General features: G+C 45.7%; 1 protein-coding gene across 2 annotated transcripts; it reads left to right on the top strand.

Moving 5' to 3' along the window:
* The first annotated feature begins 70 nt into the window (after window positions 1–70).
* LOC135375722 (uncharacterized) lies at window positions 71–17,678 on the top strand. 2 transcript variants are annotated; one of them, XR_010417361.1, is made up of 10 exons: window positions 71–551; window positions 1,078–1,354; window positions 1,449–1,583; window positions 3,322–3,489; window positions 4,181–4,426; window positions 4,492–4,696; window positions 12,098–12,387; window positions 12,442–12,528; window positions 13,585–14,028; window positions 15,642–17,678. XR_010417361.1 is itself a non-coding variant. In XM_064608378.1 (9 exons), the coding sequence occupies exons 1-9, from the start codon at window positions 186–188 to the stop codon at window positions 13,878–13,880; spliced, it is 2,070 nt and encodes a 689-aa protein (XP_064464448.1). In that variant the 5' UTR covers window positions 71–185; the 3' UTR covers window positions 13,881–17,678. The 2 variants fall into 2 exon arrangements, 1 of the variants encoding a protein (XP_064464448.1); XM_064608378.1 differs by having other exon boundaries at window positions 13,585–17,678.
* Window positions 17,679–19,596: the final 1,918 nt, after the last annotated feature.

The raw sequence follows: 19,596 nt of genomic DNA, 5'->3' as shown, positions 1-19,596 counted from the left end.
CATACAGGGCTGACAGCGAACATGCGTAATTTTCACCAAGAAAACACCATATAATAGAGGTCCACTTCCTCCTCCCTCCTTTTCCAATGTTCCCGCATCTCCACCATTCAACAACAACGCAAGATGGCTTTATCCTACGTTTGACAGATTATCCTGTGCCGTGCCCTGCGTAATCGTTTTTCAGTATGCTCGTGGAAAGCCGTGGTTTGGTCATGTTGCAACTGCAAGCTGCGATACTAATTCTGGCAGCGCTACTAATATCATGTGAAGAGAGCTTCACTGCACTGCCAGCTGCATTGGAATCGAAAGCGCATATTGTGCCTCGGAAGATTCACAAGCGACCAAGTGCCGCCCAGATGCCTCAAGCTTCGAGAGATGTTCGAAATATCCTGGAAGGATTCCAGGTGAATGAAAACCGCATAATTCGAACCGAGGACTCACGTCGAATGGGAGCGAAGTACTTGAACGAGACTGAGGTCGGCTCCAATAGGGACTGCATCATTTGGTGCTGGGAAACAACCAACTGCAATGTGGCTGTCTTTGAAGAAAAGGTGAGAAACTGAAGAGAAATGAACAATTAATCAGAGTGAGGTTGAAAATAAAAATGTCCGTTGTCCTCATGCATGTCCTAGCTCATACATGCATGTCTATATTAACATATTTGTCATAATGTATAGCAAAGAAATAACAATTAATAAGCATTTCCGGTAGCTAGAGAATAAAAAAAACGCACAAGTTCTTAAACAAAAATTAGCAAATTTTCAACAAATTATTCTGTTTGAGAACTTTTGCACTTTCTCCACAGCTCTAATTCTGACATGGAATTTAAGTCTAATAAATTTCATGTAACGTATTGGACTTACAGTTTGGCAAAGGGTTAAGTTCTTGTAACTAATTTAATTCATAAAAAGATAGGTCATCAAAATAAATTCTTTGCCCAAAATCTCGCATATCTTTGTAATAGAGATAGTCCCCTAAATTTTTATTTTTCTCATGATGCTTCTTACAGTGACGCTGGTCTTGCCAGTTTGTACTCTGAGCTGTTGCCCAAAAAGCAAATCTGTTTTTCCTCCACAGAGCAAAGGCAGCTGCTACCTGTTTGACTGTGGTCCGCCATCTGCCTTTCTGTGCTTGTTCACGTCACACGCATTTTATACTGTTTCCCTTCTACTTGTGGGACCGAGGGACACAGAGTGGGGATTACCCTCAAGACACGAAGATGAGCTGACACAGTTGCGCCAGCCACCTCTTCTACTGTCTACCGAGGTCCCACCCGAGGTCCCGGAGTCCCAAGTTCCCACTCTGATCCCAACGGCTACCGAAAGTGCAACCCGAATTACAACTGCTGTTCCAGGTTTGCTGTTCTAATCGTGTTGCGTGACAATTAACAAGTGAATTTTGAAATCCCAATAGTTTTACTAACACAAGGAATTGGAAACTCGTTTCAGACACACGCTGCCAGAGATTTCAGTTCCAGTGTCAAAACTCCAGCGAGTGCATTGCAGTGTACAACGTTTGTGATGGAATACCACAATGCCCGGACGGTAGTGACGAAAGTGACGACTTAAACTGCCCTGGAGCTAGTAAGACATTAATTCTGTTATTAGCGGAGCTATTAACAAAAAGCATTTCTGACTCAGTTCAGGTATAACAGTTCACATACAACTATGCACTTTGAAATGTGCAGTAAAACCCTCAATATATATGCAATGTTCTTCCTTGTTCTTCACATGAAAACACTGCATCAGATGCATATTTGAACAAAATTTGAGCATTTTATTAGGAATTACACTGTGAAATAGTGTAGCCCTCATTCGGGAGCACATGACAAAAGAAGGTGCCAGAAACAAATATAATCATGCAGCAGAATGCTTTGCTTTCGGCACTGCAACACGGTCAAATAGACTTTTTAGAAAAGTAAGCGCCACCTGTCATGTATTGGCATCGAAGCGGAAGTCCAGTCACACGCAAGGACTCATGGGAACTTAGAGTGTCTTATAGCATTACGAGAGATGGCCAGTGGCGGAGGTAGAAGAAGAACAACAACATTCCCGGTGTGCGCAGCAGTAGCGTCAGCGTCAGTCGGGGTAACCCATAATTGAAGCAGACGACAGAGCAGTGTCCCTCAAAGTTCCCATGCTGCTTTGCGCCGCGCGCATCTTTTTAAAATCGTTTATTAAAATGCGAATGCCATTTGTATTCGTAACAGTAAAGGAAGTGCAAAGTACGGCCTGTCAGCCGTGCGCTCACAGCGTAGACTCTACAATCCCAAACAGGGGTTGCGAGTGTCACATGCCGCCGTAAGAAAATATCTCAAACATTCGTGGGTATCGCACGATTGGCAGTGCTTTGATGCTGAATCTATTTTGCGCAGTGGAAACTGTCTGGCACTGAAACATCAAAAATATTTCATCATGACCAGGATTTTCGCTAAGGGGAACCCAAAGCTTTCTCAAAACCAGCAAAGCCTTTCATGAAAAAAAGAAAGAAGAAAAGAGCTCTGGCTATGTTAGTGCTCTCGCACCTATCTGCTATCTGAAAATCTTGCAAAGTATGCGTTATGCATGCATTTTCAGCACAGTATGCTATACAACCCCTCTCCCTCCTACTCCTTACCAAACCATAGCCAGAAAATCTGCATTCTAGTGAGTGTACCTTCTTACCATGAAGTTGGTTTTGCAACGAGATAACATGCTAACAAAACTAAACAACTGTGCTGCTGTAATGCTGTTATGTGGTCAGTACTAGTACACCTAAGAGTACGATCTTGCACGGTAGAAATGCCATGGTAAAAAAATCAGAAAATGTCACCAGACACGAGAAAGCTTTGTGGTATAATGCATGTGGAACAATACAGCCATTTTAATTTTTGGTGGCAACAAAAGAATAGCTAAAAAAATGGCTGACCCTCAGTCGCATATCCAGGGGGTCAATCGCCCCCCAAAGCCCCCAGGCTACATACATGTGTTTAAGCATAACCCTCTCTCCCACCCCCACTATGCAGTTTGAGAAAGCACCCCCTCAGCCCCCAAGTTAGGGTGTGGATCCACCCCTGCTGACCCTGCACCATTAACATGAACTTGTCACCACAATATATTGTTCAATGCATTCCTATGGCAAGGCCAAAACATATGATTAATGAGGGGGGGAGACAGTAAAAAGTTTGGGCTGCTCTCTCTTACAATATAGTCTTCTGTAAATAGAAGTAATGCAGGTCAAATGAAGTTTTCATGGAAATGTAGATACAGTAGCTGGGTGTGAGTTACAAAACCCAATCTGATGCTGGTCTCTCAATATCATTTATACTTGTCTGGATATCAGAATCTGGAGATAAAGCCACAGCAGCGCCAAACAGTCAGACATCATCGCTGCCACCTACAATTTTCCAAGCGGACGTGACGACCACCCCTTCCCGTGGTCTGTCTCAGACAGGAGATCCGTCTCCTCCGAGAGAACCGCCCCCGAGCAACAACATCAACCAGGAATTAAGTAAGCTATGAATAGGCTTCCGACTTTTCGGATTTATCCGACAAACTCCGATAAACTCCCTCCGATGTTTTTGGCAAAAAATCGGATTTATCCGATAAACTCCTATGCTTCCAAGGCCCACGTGGCAGCCTTACGGTTTTTCCCGTTCCCTTCTTCCTTTGTCCCCTTCCTTCCACACCTACTTTTTGATTTCAAACTGATCCACACATGAATGGCCCAAAAGGAGCATAGTGCACACACTTGTCCCATATGTTCTATGCATCCTCGACCCTCGTGACTCTACTTGTCCCCGGCACTGGGATAGTTTGGGATAGTCTGGGATTTTGAGCCTGGGCACCATTCACAATATGTGGAAATACGCTTGTTTTTACTTCAATAGCTCTGGGTAGTAAAACATCCGTGCGCTATATCGTGTGGTCTCAGTCACTCTTATACTCCTTTCCTTGCATTGTCTCTGCGATGACTACTCCGAAATGTACTCCGAAATCGGCGTCGTTCATTTTTCGTTCATCATTACTTTTTATTTCTCCGAGAAACTCCGAATTTCGGAAAAGTTGAAAACTCCTATAAACAGCCTGCGAATTTTCCTAAATGAAAACTCTGAAAACTCGGAACCCTAGCTATGAACTACGAACAAGTGCCTATCGTTAAGCCTTAGCGAAAGACAAGTGACATTACGCACATCTTACAGGAGGGCGGCCTAGCCCCTTTCACCACAAGACTGGCATCAGGCTCCCTTCTGTGCCACGAAATGAACTGAACAGCTGGCCTGGAGATGCCAGACAGTCACAGCCTTCAAGGTCCGACTACGCCCCATACGGGTCCGACCCATATTTGGGCTACCAAGACAAATACGACGACTATGGTGCCTATACCGACAATGGTAGACTGTGGGTTGGAGACAATGATCTCCAGCTTTATCCTTCTATACCCGAAGGTACGTTTGCTATCACGAAGGGGTGTGCGTCACGGTGGAAACGGATCGCACTTTTCGCCACGCAGGTGCCATGACGCCGCAACAGGCGAGACCTCAGAATCAGCATTCAAGTCTCCAGCAGATTCCACGCTTCAGACAGCAAGAAATGCAACGTCAGTTTCGTCAGCAGCAAATTCTGCAGCAGCAGCAACTTCAGCATCAACTTCAACAGCAGAAGCAATTGGCAGCAATGCAAGGAAGAGGTGACAAGCAGTGGAGGATGCTACACAGGTGATATAATCATTTTACATCAATTTTTAAAACAAGCTTACAATTTCATTATCAAACAGCCACCCATTCTAGCAAAATCTATCCAACAGCCTGTAAGGATGTCTCCTCGCGGAATGCTAGACCCCACTACCTTGTCACCAACACAAAAGGAACGAGATTCGTGAGTCCGTTTTACGAGGGGTGTTCAAGTCAAACCGGGACTTTTCATTTTTCGCAAAAGTAAAATGAACTTACAGGCGAGAAATTAGTTTTATTTTTCAACGTAATCTCCAGCTGCACTAATGCACTTGTCCCAGCGTTCCACTAGGGCCTGGATGCCAGCAGCGTAGAAATCCTTACCGGCGCGTAGAAGCCATGATCGGACCACATTCTTGACCTCGTCGTTGCAGCTGAAGTGGCGGCCCCCAAGGAACGCCTTCAGTGGCCCAAAGAGATGGAAATCGCTGGGGGCGAGGTCTGAACTGTAATGGGGGATGTGGCAGCAACTCCCAGCCAAGTTCCTGTAAGGTGCGTGTCATGAGATGCACGGTGTGCAGGCGTGCATTGTCCTGTAGGAGGACTCCTCCTTTGGTGATGAGGCCCGGCCGCTTTTGCTTCAGCGCCTTATGCACATCTCAGTAATTGACCCCACTATTGATGGTGGTATTACTGGGCAGAAAATCAACATGAACAACGCCAGCCTTGTCCCAGAAAACCGTGGCCATGACCTTACCCACAGACAAGGTGCTTCGGAACTTCTTGGGAGCTGGCGAGCCCGGATGCTTCCACTGTTTTGATGCGCGTTTAGACTCGGGAGTGAAATGGTGCACCCATGTTTCATCGCATGTGATGATCCGATCAAAGAACGGCTGTCATTCAGTGTCGAAACGGTACCTTAGCTCTTGGGAGATTTCCAGTCTTCTCTGCCGGTCAAACACGGAGAGCTGTCTCGGGACCCAACGGGCAGTAACTTTCCGAAACTGGAGGTGTTCATGAATGATAGTGTTCAATGTTCCCACAGAAAGGTCCATCTTTCGAGCCAGTTCGAGACATGTTATCCGTCAGTTCTTGAGGATCAGGCGCTCCACAAGTTGGGTGTTCTCAGGAACTCTGACACTGAGCTCTGAGCCGCCTAGGCCGGGATCGTCCTGCACTGATGTACGGCCGTCTCGGAAACGTTTTGCACCACTCAAACGCTTTGCTGCGGCTAAGTCTATCGTGGCCATATTGAGCCTGAAGTCTTCTCTGAATTTCAGATGACTTTACGCCTTCATTCACGAGAAACTTCATGACAATTCGCTGTTCGATGTGCGTGCTCGCCTCGTTGTCGGCCATCTTGTCCAGCACGTGTTTTCTGTTTCGCACAAACTTTGGACCACCACGTGGTGAACGCGGAGGCCTGTCACGTGTGAAAATGACGAAAAAGAAGTAGCGCGAGTCATTTGTACACTCAGGAGACAGAAAGTTTTGGTTTAACTTGAACACCCCTCGTATTATAGAAAGAACCTGCGATTTACACTTTCCCTTTCCCTCTCCATCTCAAGAAGGCTGACAATGCTGAGCGCTCTCTCATTGGTCTCCGCAAACGATTTGTCCAATCATCACAGGAGATCGTTTGAGAAAACCAGTCCAAAGCTCTCCACATTGTCACACTTCTTGAGAAGGAAAGGGCAAGGAGGAAGGGAAGGAGAGGGAAAGCGTACATTGTTCTTTTTTTTTTTCGCTCGTAAATCACAAACATTCCTTTTCCTTTTGTGCTGGTGTCCCATTCCTTTTGTGTTGGTGTCAATGTAACCATATCTTTCATTCCACAGGAAGGAATTTTTGCAAATTAGCGCCTTTTTAAAGCAGCCCAGAAAGCCATCTCAAAGATTTTCTCTGTGTCACACATTATGAGAGGATGTGACCTTACTTGACAAGTAACACAAAAAATACTCTGTACGCAATATTTTTCTCAGGAAAAAACATACCCAAACATCGACGCACGCATTCCCGCTCAATTCGCTCTGCAGTGCGAAATGAGGAGGAGGAGGAAGCAAAACCTCACCGGTGATGCCATTACAGTGACAAGAGTGACCGCGTTCCAATCGAGGCCGGCACTTTCCGCTTTCTTTTTTTTGCTTCTCTCCCAGTTCTCCCTGTGTAGCAGATGACATTTCTCTAAACCAAGCAGCAGGCTGTACTGTAATAATGTCAAACCTACTCGGGCAGCTAGTTGCGGCCGTTGTCACTGTTGCGCACGGTCGCGATTTTTAAAATCGCATTCTGTGATATATACATAGGTGGGCGAACTCACTCATGAGGGCTCTCATGAGTGCCCCTCACCCTCACCTCACGCCTTTGAGGTGAGGGCGAGTGAGGGCAAGCCCGCGATCAGGCCATCCGTGAGTGCACTCATGAGGTTCTTACCCTCATGAGGTCTCCTGTGAGTGCACTCATGAGGTCTTATCCTCACGAAGCCTCCTGTGAGTGCACTCATGAGGTTTTGCCTATCATGAGACCTCCTGTGAGTGCACTCATGAGGTCTGAGGGGCGCCAGGTCTGTGTGAGTGAAGTCACTGGTGAGGCCTGAGGGGTGTGAGGTCAGTGTGAGTGCATTCAGAAATGAGGTTAAATGACGCTTACGAGACGTGGGCAAATTATGAAGGCACTAGTGATATGGTTCCAGCGATCCAGCTACCGGCAGGGTGCACTTTAAAGGGCTGGTGTTCCCGTTTTTAGCAATTTCGTCTACGTCGCGCTGGGAACACAGCCAAGCGTCCTCAACTGATGGATTACTTGGTGATATGCTTCCAGCGACCCAACTACACGCAGTGTGCACTTTAAAGGGCTGATGTGTCCGCTTTTAGGAATTTCGTCTACGTCGCGCTGGAAACACAGCCAAGCGTCCTGAGCTGACGGATTAGTTGGTGATGTGGTTCCATCGACCAACGACCATGCAGTGTGCACTTTAAAGGGCTGGTCTGTCCGTTTTTAGCAGTTTCGTATATGTCGCGCTGGAAACAGAGCAAAGAGTCTTGGCTGACTGATTACTTGATGACGTTGTTCCAGCGACCACTACACGCAGTGTGCACTTTAAAGGGCTGGTGTGCCCGTTTTTAGCAATTTCGTCTATGCCGCGCTGGGAACAGAGCAAAGCGTCCTGAGCTGACTGATTACTTGGTGATATGGTTCCATCGACCCACCTACACGCAGTGTGCACTTTAAAGGGCTGGTCTGCCCGTTTTTAGCAGTTTCGTATATGTCGCGCTGGGAACACAGCAAAGCGTCTTGGCTGACTGATTACTTGGTGACGTGGTTCCAGCCACCCAATTATACCGGCAGGGTGCACTTTAAAGGGCTGGGGTGCACGTTTTGAGCAATTTCGTCCACGTCGAGCTGAGAACACAGCCACGTGTCCTGAGTTGACTGATGACTTGGCGATATGGTTCCAGCGACCCAACTCCAGGCATGGTGCACTTTAAAGGGCTCGTGTGCACATTTTTAGCAATTTCATCTCCGTCGCACTAGGAACACAACAAAGCCTTTTGAGCTGACTGATTACTTCATGATATGGTTCCAGAGACCCAGCTACTGCCAGGGTGCACTTTAAAGGGCTGGTGCGCCCATTTTTAGCAATTTCGTCTACGTCGCTCTGGGAACACAGCCACGCGTCCTGAGCTGACTAATTACTTGGTGATATGGTTCCAGCGACCCAACTACAGGCAGGGCGCACTTTAAAGGGCTCGTGTGCACGTTTTTAGCAATTTCGTCTATATCGCGCTGGGAACACAGCAAAGCGTCCTGATTTGACTGATGACTTCGTGATATGGGTCCAGTGACCCAACTACAGGCAGGGTGCACTTTAAAGGGCTGGTGTGCATGTTTTTACAATTTCGTATATGTCGCGATAGGAACACAGCAAAGCCTCCTGAGCTGACTGATTACTTCGTGATATGGTTCCAGCGGCCCAACTACCGGCAGGGTGCACTTTAAAGGGCTGATGTGCACGTTTTTAGCAATTTCGTCTACGTCGTGCTGGGAACACAGCCAATTGTCCTGGGCATTGTTGTGTTCCCAGCGCAACATAGACGAAATTGCTAAAAACCGGCACACCTGTCCTTTAAAGTGCACGCTCTCGGTAGTTGGGTCGCTGGAACCATATCACGAAGTAATCAGTCGGCTCAAGACGATTTGCTGTGTTCCCAGCGCGACGTAGACGAAATTGCTAAAAACGGGCACACCAGCGCCTTCAAAGTGCACCCTTCCGGTCGTTGGGTTGCTGGAACCATATCACGAAGTAATCAGTCAGCTCTGTAGACTTTGTTCTGTTCCCAGCGCGATGTACGCGAAATTGCTAATAACGGGCACACCAGCCCTTTAAAGTGCACCCTGCCGGTAGTTCGCTCACTGGAACCATATCACCAAGTAATCAGTCAGCTCAGGACGCTTTGCGGTGTTCCCAGCGCGACATAGACTAAATTTGTAAAAACGTGCACACCAGCCCTTAAAAGTGCACCCTGCCTGTAGTTGGGTCGCTGGAACCATATCGCCAAGTAACCAGTCAGCTCAGGACGCTTTGCTGTGTTCCCAGCGCGACATAGACTAAATTTGTAAAAACGTGCACACCAGCCCTTTAAAGTGCACTCTGCCTCTAGATGGGTCGCTGGAACCATATCGCCAAGTAATCAGTCAGCTCAGGACGCTTTGCTGTGTTCCCAGCGCGACATAGACTAAATTTGTAAAAACGTGCACACCAGCCCTTTAAAGTGCACCCTGCCGGTAGTTCGGTCACTGGAACCATATCACCAAGTAATCAGTCAGCTCAGGACGCGTGGCTGTGTTCCCAGAGCGACGTAGACGAAATTGCTAAAAACGGGCACACGAGCCCTTTAAAGCGCACCCTGTCAGTAGCTGGGTCTCTGGAACCATATCATGAAGTAATCAGTCAGCTCAAGAGGCTTTGTTGTGTTCCCAGTGCGACATAGACGAAATTGCTAAAAACGGGCACACCAGCCCTTCAAAGTGCACCCTGCCAGTAGTTAGGTCGCTGGTACCATATCATGAAGTAATCAGTCAGCTCAGGACGCTTTGCTGTGTTCCCAGCGCGACGTAGACGAAATTGCTAAATACGTGCACACCAGCCCTTTAAAGTACACAGCCGGTGGTTGTGTCGCTGGAACCATGTCATCAATTGCCTTCATAATTTAATTTGCGCACGTCTGATATGCGTCATTTGACCTCATTTCTGAATGTCCTCATACTGACCTCACACACCTCAGGCCTCACCAGTGACTTCACTCACAGAGACTTGGCGCCCCTCAGACCTCATGAGTGCACTCACAGGCGGTCTCACGAGGTGCACAACCTCATGAGCGCACTCACAGGAGGTCTCACGAGGGGCACAACCTCATGAGTGCACTCACAGGAGACCTTATGAGGATAAGACCCTCAGGGCTTGCGTTTGTGAGTGCCGTGAGGGTGAGGGCGAGTGAGGGTCTGTGCTCGTGAGGGCGGTGAGGGTGAGGGCGATTGAGGGCATGTGCCCGTGAGGGCCGTGAGGGTGAGGGCGAGTGACGGCATGAGCCCGTGAGGGCCGTGAGGGTGAGGGCGAGTGAGGGCATGAGCCCGTGAGGGCGGTGATGGTGAGGGCGAGTGAGGGCATGAGCCCGTGAGGGCCGTGAGGGTGAGGGCGAGTGAGGTTTCACCAAAATCCCCACCTATGGATATATATGATTCTGTCGAATTAATCACTTTGCATAGTGCATCTTATAGTAGGCAGGTTAACAACTTGGTTTAAAAGTAGGGTTGTGACTGAAGTGCCTTCTGCACTTCTTTAAGCATAACAGATTCTGGAGTGCATGTTCTCATCCACAGTCAGATACATAGCATGGTGCACACATAATTCGAAGCAACTAAGGGGGGCAAACCAGGGGTGCAAAAATATCAGAATTTTGAATGTCGATGAACATTGATATCTGGAACAGAATACCAATAAACATCGACCTAATATGAACACTTTATCGGTATATAGGCTGCATCACAAGAAGTGGGCCAAAACTCCCATAAATGAATGTTCCGTTTTACTTTTTGTATATGTAGGGCCCTGCGTTTTTGGGTAAAACCCGGCAAAACCCGTTTTTACCCCCCCAATTTGTACCATCCTCACTTAGGGTAAAACCAGAAAAAACCCGAAAACTAACTTGGCAACGTGCCAATTCAACCACCAATACGGGCACTGCTGAATGCCAAGCACAGCATGTTCAGTATTTTGTTCATGTTCAGCAAAGTACGAGAATTGCTCTTTTTTCTATTTTTGACCCGAAGATATGCTTTTCCACCCAATATCGCCCGATTTTGCAGCTACTCGAAATAAAACCTGATTTTTACCCCAGATTTTCAAAAAACATAAAACCTGAAAACAGAGGGCCCTAGGTATATGCATTATTGTTTGGAAGGAAAAACACAAATCAGAACCAAAGAAAAATTTGAAAAACATACTAAAAATAAAAATTTTAACTGTTCAGATTTTACCGGAAGACTGATTTTGGGGACTCCCGTAGCCGAGAACTCTGCAAGAACACAGCAGCCACGTGGCGTAATCTTCACTGAAACGGAACTCCACCACGCAACATGCTCAAGGCCAACCACTGCACAGAATGATGCCGTTATGGGCGTACGCCTTTCTAGGACCATTAGAGGGGTTGTGACATTTTGATATGTGGCGTTCATTACATGATACACACATTGTACGCACACCAGAGTACGGCGTAAGGAAGAAACAAGTATTTTTCTACGTATTGTATTTGGAAAGCCTCAACCATGCCTGCTGGTTCCCATAAGCATAGGGCATCTCATGTGGCCTCTTCGTTGACGGTGATGCCCGCCATGATATCAGAGGCAGATGAGTTGTTATTTGTGGTGCTGCTTTTTTGTGTCTTTGCTTTTCTACACTTTTCTACGTGTTTGCTGTAAAGCTTGGAATACAGGTTCATAGCTATGCAAATAACTGCCCTTTACGTTTATCCTGCATAACCTAGGCCAAAGCATAACAAAAGTGCACCCACCCCCCATTAAAAAGAGAGGGGGAAGAGAACCTGTTATGTAGCGAAGTTCCGATTTTATAGAGTAGCATTGTACATCGCTGTGTACTATGACAATTTCAGAATCAGACCGTAAACGCATGAAGCTTGGTGAAGATACATAAAAAAAGTAAGAGATGATATTGCACGGAAGACACTCACTGTTTTTGTGATAACGTTATTTCTCAGCTGCCACTTTTTCTCGGAACCTCGGATAATGAAAGGATTCCAACGAATAAACGCAGAATAACTTTGAATTCTGATAAAGTAATAAGCCCCGAAAAAACGTACCCTCCAGTTGGTTGGAAACCCGGAACCTCATCTGTATGCCAATCCGACTAACTTTTATTTTTTTCTGCAGACCAACACCAGTGCTTGAGCAACCAGAAATTCCCCTTCAGGAGTCGTCCTACATTCGTCCTCACCCCGCTGTTACATACGAAGGGCTACGGCAGCGCCTCCCAGAGTCCCCACCATTAATATCAAATGAACCAGTAAGGCCGGGCGGCCGACAGCTATCACTCAACATTGGCTCTTCCGAAGGCGGTTTTGTCCAGCACCAGTCCCCGAAGGAGACAGCTGCTGTGGCCCCGGAGTCTGAACACACTCCGATGGCAGCAAAGCCGGTAGCACCGCCAACTAGCAGCAATGGTAAGAGACGGAAAGAGGCACTGCAGCGTTCAGGCTCATGGAACATAATTTCAGATAATTTGTACGAGACAGTAGTTGAAGTGGAGCCTCCTCCAGTTCCAGAGCATCATCATGGTAAAGCACAGGCTAAGCAGGCTACCAGTAAGTATATTGCTATACTACAGACTTTCTACTAAGTCTTTAAAAAAAATTTACGGAAAAACTGAAATGGGATGAGAACACATATAGGTCTCCGTTCGTATGTATGGAGGTTCCCATGCTGTTGCATTTGTGAATGTCTCGGGACTGTAGTGTAGCCAGAAAAATATTCCACGGAAAAATATTCTGCAGGTTCTATGGACGGAAACTTTACATGGGGAGAGGATTTACCGTCGTTTCCCTCTTCCAAAATGCACTACCAATGGTACAGTTTTCAGGGGGGGTGTTGAACCCTTGCGGGTTTGTTGAGATTTCTTTCAGGATATGCGCAGAAAGCACTATAGTTACATCAAAGACCTTCCACCCATCCCCTTCCATAGAAAGCACGCATTAATACGGCATGTCGACCCTTTAGTATACTTTTAGGAATTAGCAGTTGTTGTAATGCATGGTGCTTAGGTTATCTTAGGTCATCTTCCTGTGCTGCATTATGCCGTGTTTCTTTTTTAATTCGATACAGGTTTTTATTTAAAAAGCCGTGACCCGGCATAAATGCCGTTTTTGCAGGTGGGTTAGGTGATCAGGCAGACATTCTGTCAAAGGGAGTGTGCAACTACTAGCTGACCTTGAGGTATCCATCACCGAATTTTGCTATGCAAATGTGCTGAGACCAATTACATCAAGAGCACAGGAAGAATACCAATTCCAGAGAGCCACATTGCTTTGAAGCAACGGAGTTCATTGGAGTAGGCGGTGATCTGCTGGCCAGATAAACCACTTTGCTGCACACATAAGCCATCGATGTCGATTGTCGTGTCCTTCCTTCACCCTTCACGTGCTTGGTTTCTGTTTTGGCTCATTTGCTTAGCAAAATTTGGTGATATCTCTCATAGCTTTAAAAAATAAATAAAAATATAAAGTATCAGTGTAGGATAAAGAAAAGCACCCTATACATTGTACAAATTTATCTTTCGAGTGCAGTTTCCCAGACAGATTACTAAACTCAACTTGCATGTTTGAATCAAAGAACTGAAAAATTACTTTCACCCCTTTGTTTAGAAAACAAGAACAAGCCTCATTCAACGCTTCCACACCCGTCGGTACAGTTCGGTAGCCTCAGCGAAGTTGCCAACATGCGTGTCAGCTTCACCCAAGTAGAACAGGCAGGCAGGGTGGCCAACAGAGAATCAAGTTCTGCTGTTCTAGCCCTCACTCTGGGCCTGTGTGTCACGGGACTCCTGCTCGTGCTTGTTGGGTGTCGACTACGGCTTGCACGTCACCGCCTGGCCCGTAGGGGAGGGAGGTCTGCACTCGCCCATGATGCAGACTACCTCGTTAACGGAATGTATCTCTGAGGAAATTCTTTTTTTCCCTTTCAAAATCTACAATGGCAACAGAAGCCATCAGAAGGAAAACTTGGCAAAAATTTGGCAACTTGGAAAACTTGGCAACTATTTGGGCTCTTACTATGCTTCAAATCACGAGACATGCCATTTTCTCACAGTAAGTCTGTGTCATATATTCATAGAGCCTGAAGTTTTAGGGTTTAACCCAATTCTTCACCCCGAATTGAAGGTTGCCTCTTTAGGGTGAAACCCGATTTTTACGCGGCAAATTGCCCTCACTGCATCTGCAGGAATGCACACTAACTTGTTAGGAGCAAATGCAGTTACATCACCGTTTGTTGCAAACCAGTACAGTTAGTTTGAGTAACTGAGCCCGATGTTTCCACAAATATAGCATACTGGAAGTTTTTCCACTCGAATTCGAATGAATTTAGAGCTCATGTTTGTTACCCCCCAAATTTAGAAAAAATATTTCCCGAAAACTTAAAGGGACGGTCACGTATCCCCTGCCCCTTTCATAAAGTGTACCATTCGATTGCCCTTTGTTGAAAATGGAATACTGCTAATTTACCCGACAAAACACGCCGCAGTTACTAAATAACCGAATTAAATTGATAAAGACTGCAGGGCTAGCCACGATCTGTGTTGGCAACAATAAGAATGGCCACGTCTCCCTGCGGGTAAGTCTGTGATAGGATACAGAAATCGTCTGCTTTTGCGCGCGCTAGTGCATCGGCGTGAGCAGACAACTTTCAGAAGTTACTGGGCACCGCGGCAACTCTCGTACATTTTCTTTCAGTTCTCAGGTGAAAAACGTGCATTCTAAGTAGTGGCAAGCATGGTGGTTCAGAACAACTATGTTAATCCTCAGGGACAAGTTAAAAGTCGCAGGACAACCCCATCCACAATCACAAATCTGAAGTCGCTGGCCATCGGCGCGTGCGGTCGCATTACAGCTCCGACCAAAAATATATTACGCGCGCTTCCATTACACTCCCCGTTGTACACTGATCATGCTTCGAAATGAAGTGTCGCTGACGATGTCCATGGAGAAGGAGTGCGTGTTTATTTAAAAACCGCATTAAATACTCGCGGAAAGAAAACACATGACTTAGCTTGCACGTATCCGATTGTGCGCTACATTATGGGAGACCCCACAGTCAATGCTGGGACTACATTCTCCGCTCGCGGAGGTATATGCCTGAGCGTCCCCATTTCGAGAGCAAAGGGGATTACTCAACCCAAGGTGCTTCTGCAAGTTACAATTACCATGACAACGACGACGCACCCGCAGGGCGACGTCATACGTGACGTATGCATGAGAGAAGCGCAGCTTTCGTTGTCTGCTCTTACGGCACGTTTCGACAAATTCCTCGAAAACGACTTGGTTATTCTGAATGAAACTTTGACGGTTGTATGTGTACAGTACTCGTGAAACTAGTTTTGGCTAAGTTTCGGAATCGCCCCGGCTGTACGAGACCGTCCCTTTAAGGCTCTACATATTCATTTTAGAGTCTCCAGTTCCACCAGGATTGGTCAGAATCCATGTGGCATTATGAAGTTTTCCACCTAGTTTTCTATACAATTAAATTTACCTGAGAAATTATACCAGGTAATTTACCTGTAAAATGCTTATAGATGCAGGTTTGTCCTAAAGGTGGGCATTGGCAGGCTAAAGTGTGTTTGTCTTTCAATCACAATGTTTTTAAAGGAGTATTCAAGGCTCGTTTGCAATTATCACCAGCAACACTGTGTCACTTTTATCCCAAGGTCCAGCACAACTCACTGGGGGCCATACAAGTCAAGGATTACGAACATTACGTACTACAGATATTGCGAGGCATGTCAATCTCGAGCAGGTAGTACTTGTGGATCTGAGCTGAAGGTAGCATTTTCCTGGTTTAGACGAATGGAAATATGTGGAGGTGACTCACAAGAGACTCACCCAGGGAAATTCTGCCATCAGCATCTTCACACACACCTCACATCTCAGACTTCAGTTTTGCAAACTGCAATGTCAGTTCTTAAAGGGGTTGTGACACACTGATATTTGTGATTAACTAATTGCATCACATACGTATGATACTGCACATCAGCATAACAGGCGAAAAAAAAAAAGTCCAGGCAAAGTCCCTTCAGCAGACTGTGGCAAGAAGCTTTGATCATTTCTAGTGGTAATCAGAAGTGTGTGACACCAATAACGCCTGCCATGGCATCTCAGCCTAATCAGATTTGGCATTTGATTTGGTATTCATTTGCTAGTACTGAATTTCTATGCATCTGTTTCATGCTTCGCTGTAAAAAAAATGGGTTAAAAGTTCATATTGTTGCAAATACTCGTCCCAAACATCTATTTAATAGAACGTGGGGGTGACATGTCACAACCCCTCTAAGAAATCCTGTATAGTTGGGTTTTCCAGTGAAAAATTAACTCAAGAAACATCTTAAGAGCACAACCACAGCTAAAACAAACTAATATGCTCTAACACAGTGGTTTTCGAATTACGTTATTCGAGCTAACCCGCGATCGTGCCAGCACGACTTCAAAGATCCTATTACGAGGATCCTGTTATCAAGGATCCTTCAAGGATCCTCTACTACACAATGATGGATGCAACTATGTAAAGGCAGGTCGTAGGTCAATACAAGAGAAAAGTAAGAGGGGCCCCATGTCGTAAGGAGAGACTGTGGAGCTGGACGACACTTGCTGGCTCCATACTCTTTACAACGAGCGGAGCGTTAGCCACGACAACACTGGTACAGTGATCTTTATGCCTATCACGATGCAAGTGCCTTGGTACTTGCTAAAGTTTCACTTGCAGGAGCTCGACAGTATCATGCTCGCAGAAGCTTGGTTGAGGAACCATCGAGCCAGGGTCACCGCCACAGACACACAAACACAGATGAAAACAAAAAAGGCCATGAGGCCTTAATGTGTGATTAGAGTCTTGTGGTTTGGGTTACACCGGGTAAACCTGTTATTATGCCAGATTTTCATCATCATCAATTCGGATAAAACCTGAATAGCTCCGAAAAATAACTTGGCAAAGTGCCCATTCAGCCACCAATACGGGCACTGGGGAAGATTTTGGAAAAACATGAAACCCAAAGACTCAAGAGCCTGTACATGATCAGGCATGTTGTGCTAGTGTTATTGCACGTTTTTTCGTTACATGTCACTTGTCTGCCTGCTACACACATTATAATTTGACTATCTTTGTGTCCAACCTGTCTTTTATTAGTTCAGTGTTTACTCTTAGTTTATTTTTTAGTTCATGCCTGGTTCCATGAGGCACGACTGTAATAGCAGATTATGCCTTCGGTCCAGTGGGTGTAAATTTTGTGTCATCCAATGACAATTGTCTCTTGCTTCTCAGGACTCGATGCATGAAAGACAAATCTTCAGCCTTGCACATTTCCAAGTATAACTGAGTATCAAATTCCAAGTCAGTCTTCGATGCAACGAGCTTTCCATTTTGTTGCAGACGATATTCCACACAATCCGAGCCCGCTACACTGCTCTCACATTTATTTCACAGTGTGCGAGACACGTGAGTTAGCCTGTCAGCGTGTGTTGTGCTAGCTGCCGAGTTGTGAATGTTTATATTGCAGTTGTAAGTTGAAGACGCTTGTTAAGTGTATTATGTGCTGCTGCTATGAAAGCCAGCAAGTTTTCAATATTCAGCCAGTCATCGTGTAAACAAATACTTATTGTTGCAACACTTGAAGAGTATGTGAAGTGCTTTGTATGTTTGCGTGCGTGTGCCTTACGTTGAAGCGTGAAAGAATAAAGTGTTTACTAGGAAATCCCAATCGTAGATTCCACAAAGCTGCAAGCATGGTACATACGTTATGCAACGTTTGTAGTGTGTAGCTCTACAAATTTCATGCACATGCAGCATGAAGGAATTCACGTTCCTTACCAGCGAAGCTCATAACCATGATCAAGCTACAGGAGTGGGCCTGTTGAGTACACACATATCAGGTAGTTTAATAAACCACGTTTCTCCTTTCCACGTTTTCATCATGACACCCTTGGAGCCAAGCGTGCCCATTTTCTGTGGTAGCACTTTGGGCATGATTGAGCACATGTTGTTTGTACCAAATTATTCATACAGCAAAAAATTACTACATCAGAAACAACACTGCGTGAAATGGTCAGTCCACAGCTTTTTGTGTGCATTTTGCCCAATTTTTCTTCATTGACTTTTCAAGCTTGTTTAACGGAAACAAATACATAGTAGTCTGCCTTGATTTGTTGCAGAGGTGGGGAAATTACTTTTATTTTGTAATGTGTTACCATTACCGTAATTTAACGCATATTAGTCGTGGCTTATGCGTGATTTTTTTTTCTCGCGGGCGCTCTGTGGCCTATCTACCGGTGCGGCTTATCTGATGACTGTTTTCCCCATACGCCGGTTTGAAAGAAAGGGTCGACAGTGCCTCTGGAACAGCACCGCCCTGGCAATACACGGACAACGCGTAACAGGGGCGTGTCCACATTCGAGTACACTTCCTGGTGTCTTCCCCCAAGCAGCTGTAACGAAAGTGGTGGCTGTGATTCATGTCTTCTGGAACGCGACAGACCAGTCTATCCATGAAAAACACGCAAGGGCACAATCCGATCTTGGTAGAACACTAGAACTGACCTCGTTTGTAGTATACCATGCTGAGCCCCAAGTATGGACCGCAGGGTTCATGGTCTTCTCTATGGTCTCGTTTATCTTACAAATTAGTCGCCTCGTATTGCTCGCGGCTTATGTGCCTGAAAATTTTCAAAACGTTCCTAAAAACGGGTCCTGCGGCTTATCTGTGATGCGGCTTATACGCGTGAAATTACGGTACTCCTTACGGTACATTGCTCATGTCACATTTAATAATGCATTACTAACGTCGCTGCATTCTCAGAGTACGGACATTACTTTGGCATTACATTTTTCCGGAAGCCTTTAATGCAGGCCTCCATAGTGTTCAAAACACATATTGTAAAGAGACATTACTGGACTATAATGCAGATACAAAATACTGGGTGATAGTAATCACAGTGCCTGCAAAATCGCTGATGATTCTGTCGAGATATCAGAGCAGTATGCAGATTTTAAATGATCAACCATAGATAATATTAAATGCAGCATAGGAGGAGTTTGTGTTCAAAGACTCCACATGGGCAACGTCCTCTTCCTTAATCAATGACAAAGTAGGCTGAGGAAAATCCAGCTTGAAGATTTTCCTTGCCCATACCAGACACAATTCATAGCCTCCTGGCTTTACGCAATGCGTGAAATTTCAACTCAAGTATGCCATTATGCATTACTCTGTACATATGCAACGGCATTACATTACTCATTATTCCTCTACAAAACGTAACACATTAGTTAGTAATGTGTTACTCCCCATCTTTGATCTGTTGCGACGCTACAGATCCCTCGCAGTTAGCAAACATTATAATTCACCTCACTGTCACAAATCCTTACCATTACTGTGCTCTTGAAGCATCACAAAAGCATCCTCAAAAATTACCCTTGTACATGCAAAAATTATTCACTGAAATTTTCAAATTATTTTCCCTCGCTTTACCAGTTGCAGTATGAAAATCTGCGGAACCGGTGGCGATCGTATAAATGAGAGTCAACTGTACTACACAGAATATATACACTCATGCCCTCATACCATAAAGTATGTGTGCTAGGATTCTTCAAGGAGGATGACCCATTGTACAAAGAGC

The sequence above is a fragment of the Ornithodoros turicata genome, unplaced genomic scaffold (genome assembly GCF_037126465.1).
Source record: "Ornithodoros turicata isolate Travis unplaced genomic scaffold, ASM3712646v1 ctg00000917.1, whole genome shotgun sequence".
In the NCBI taxonomy this organism is placed as follows: Eukaryota; Metazoa; Arthropoda; class Arachnida; order Ixodida; family Argasidae; genus Ornithodoros; species Ornithodoros turicata.
Note: the sequence above shows the minus strand (reverse complement) of the source record. Positions and strands in the feature narration are given on the sequence as shown.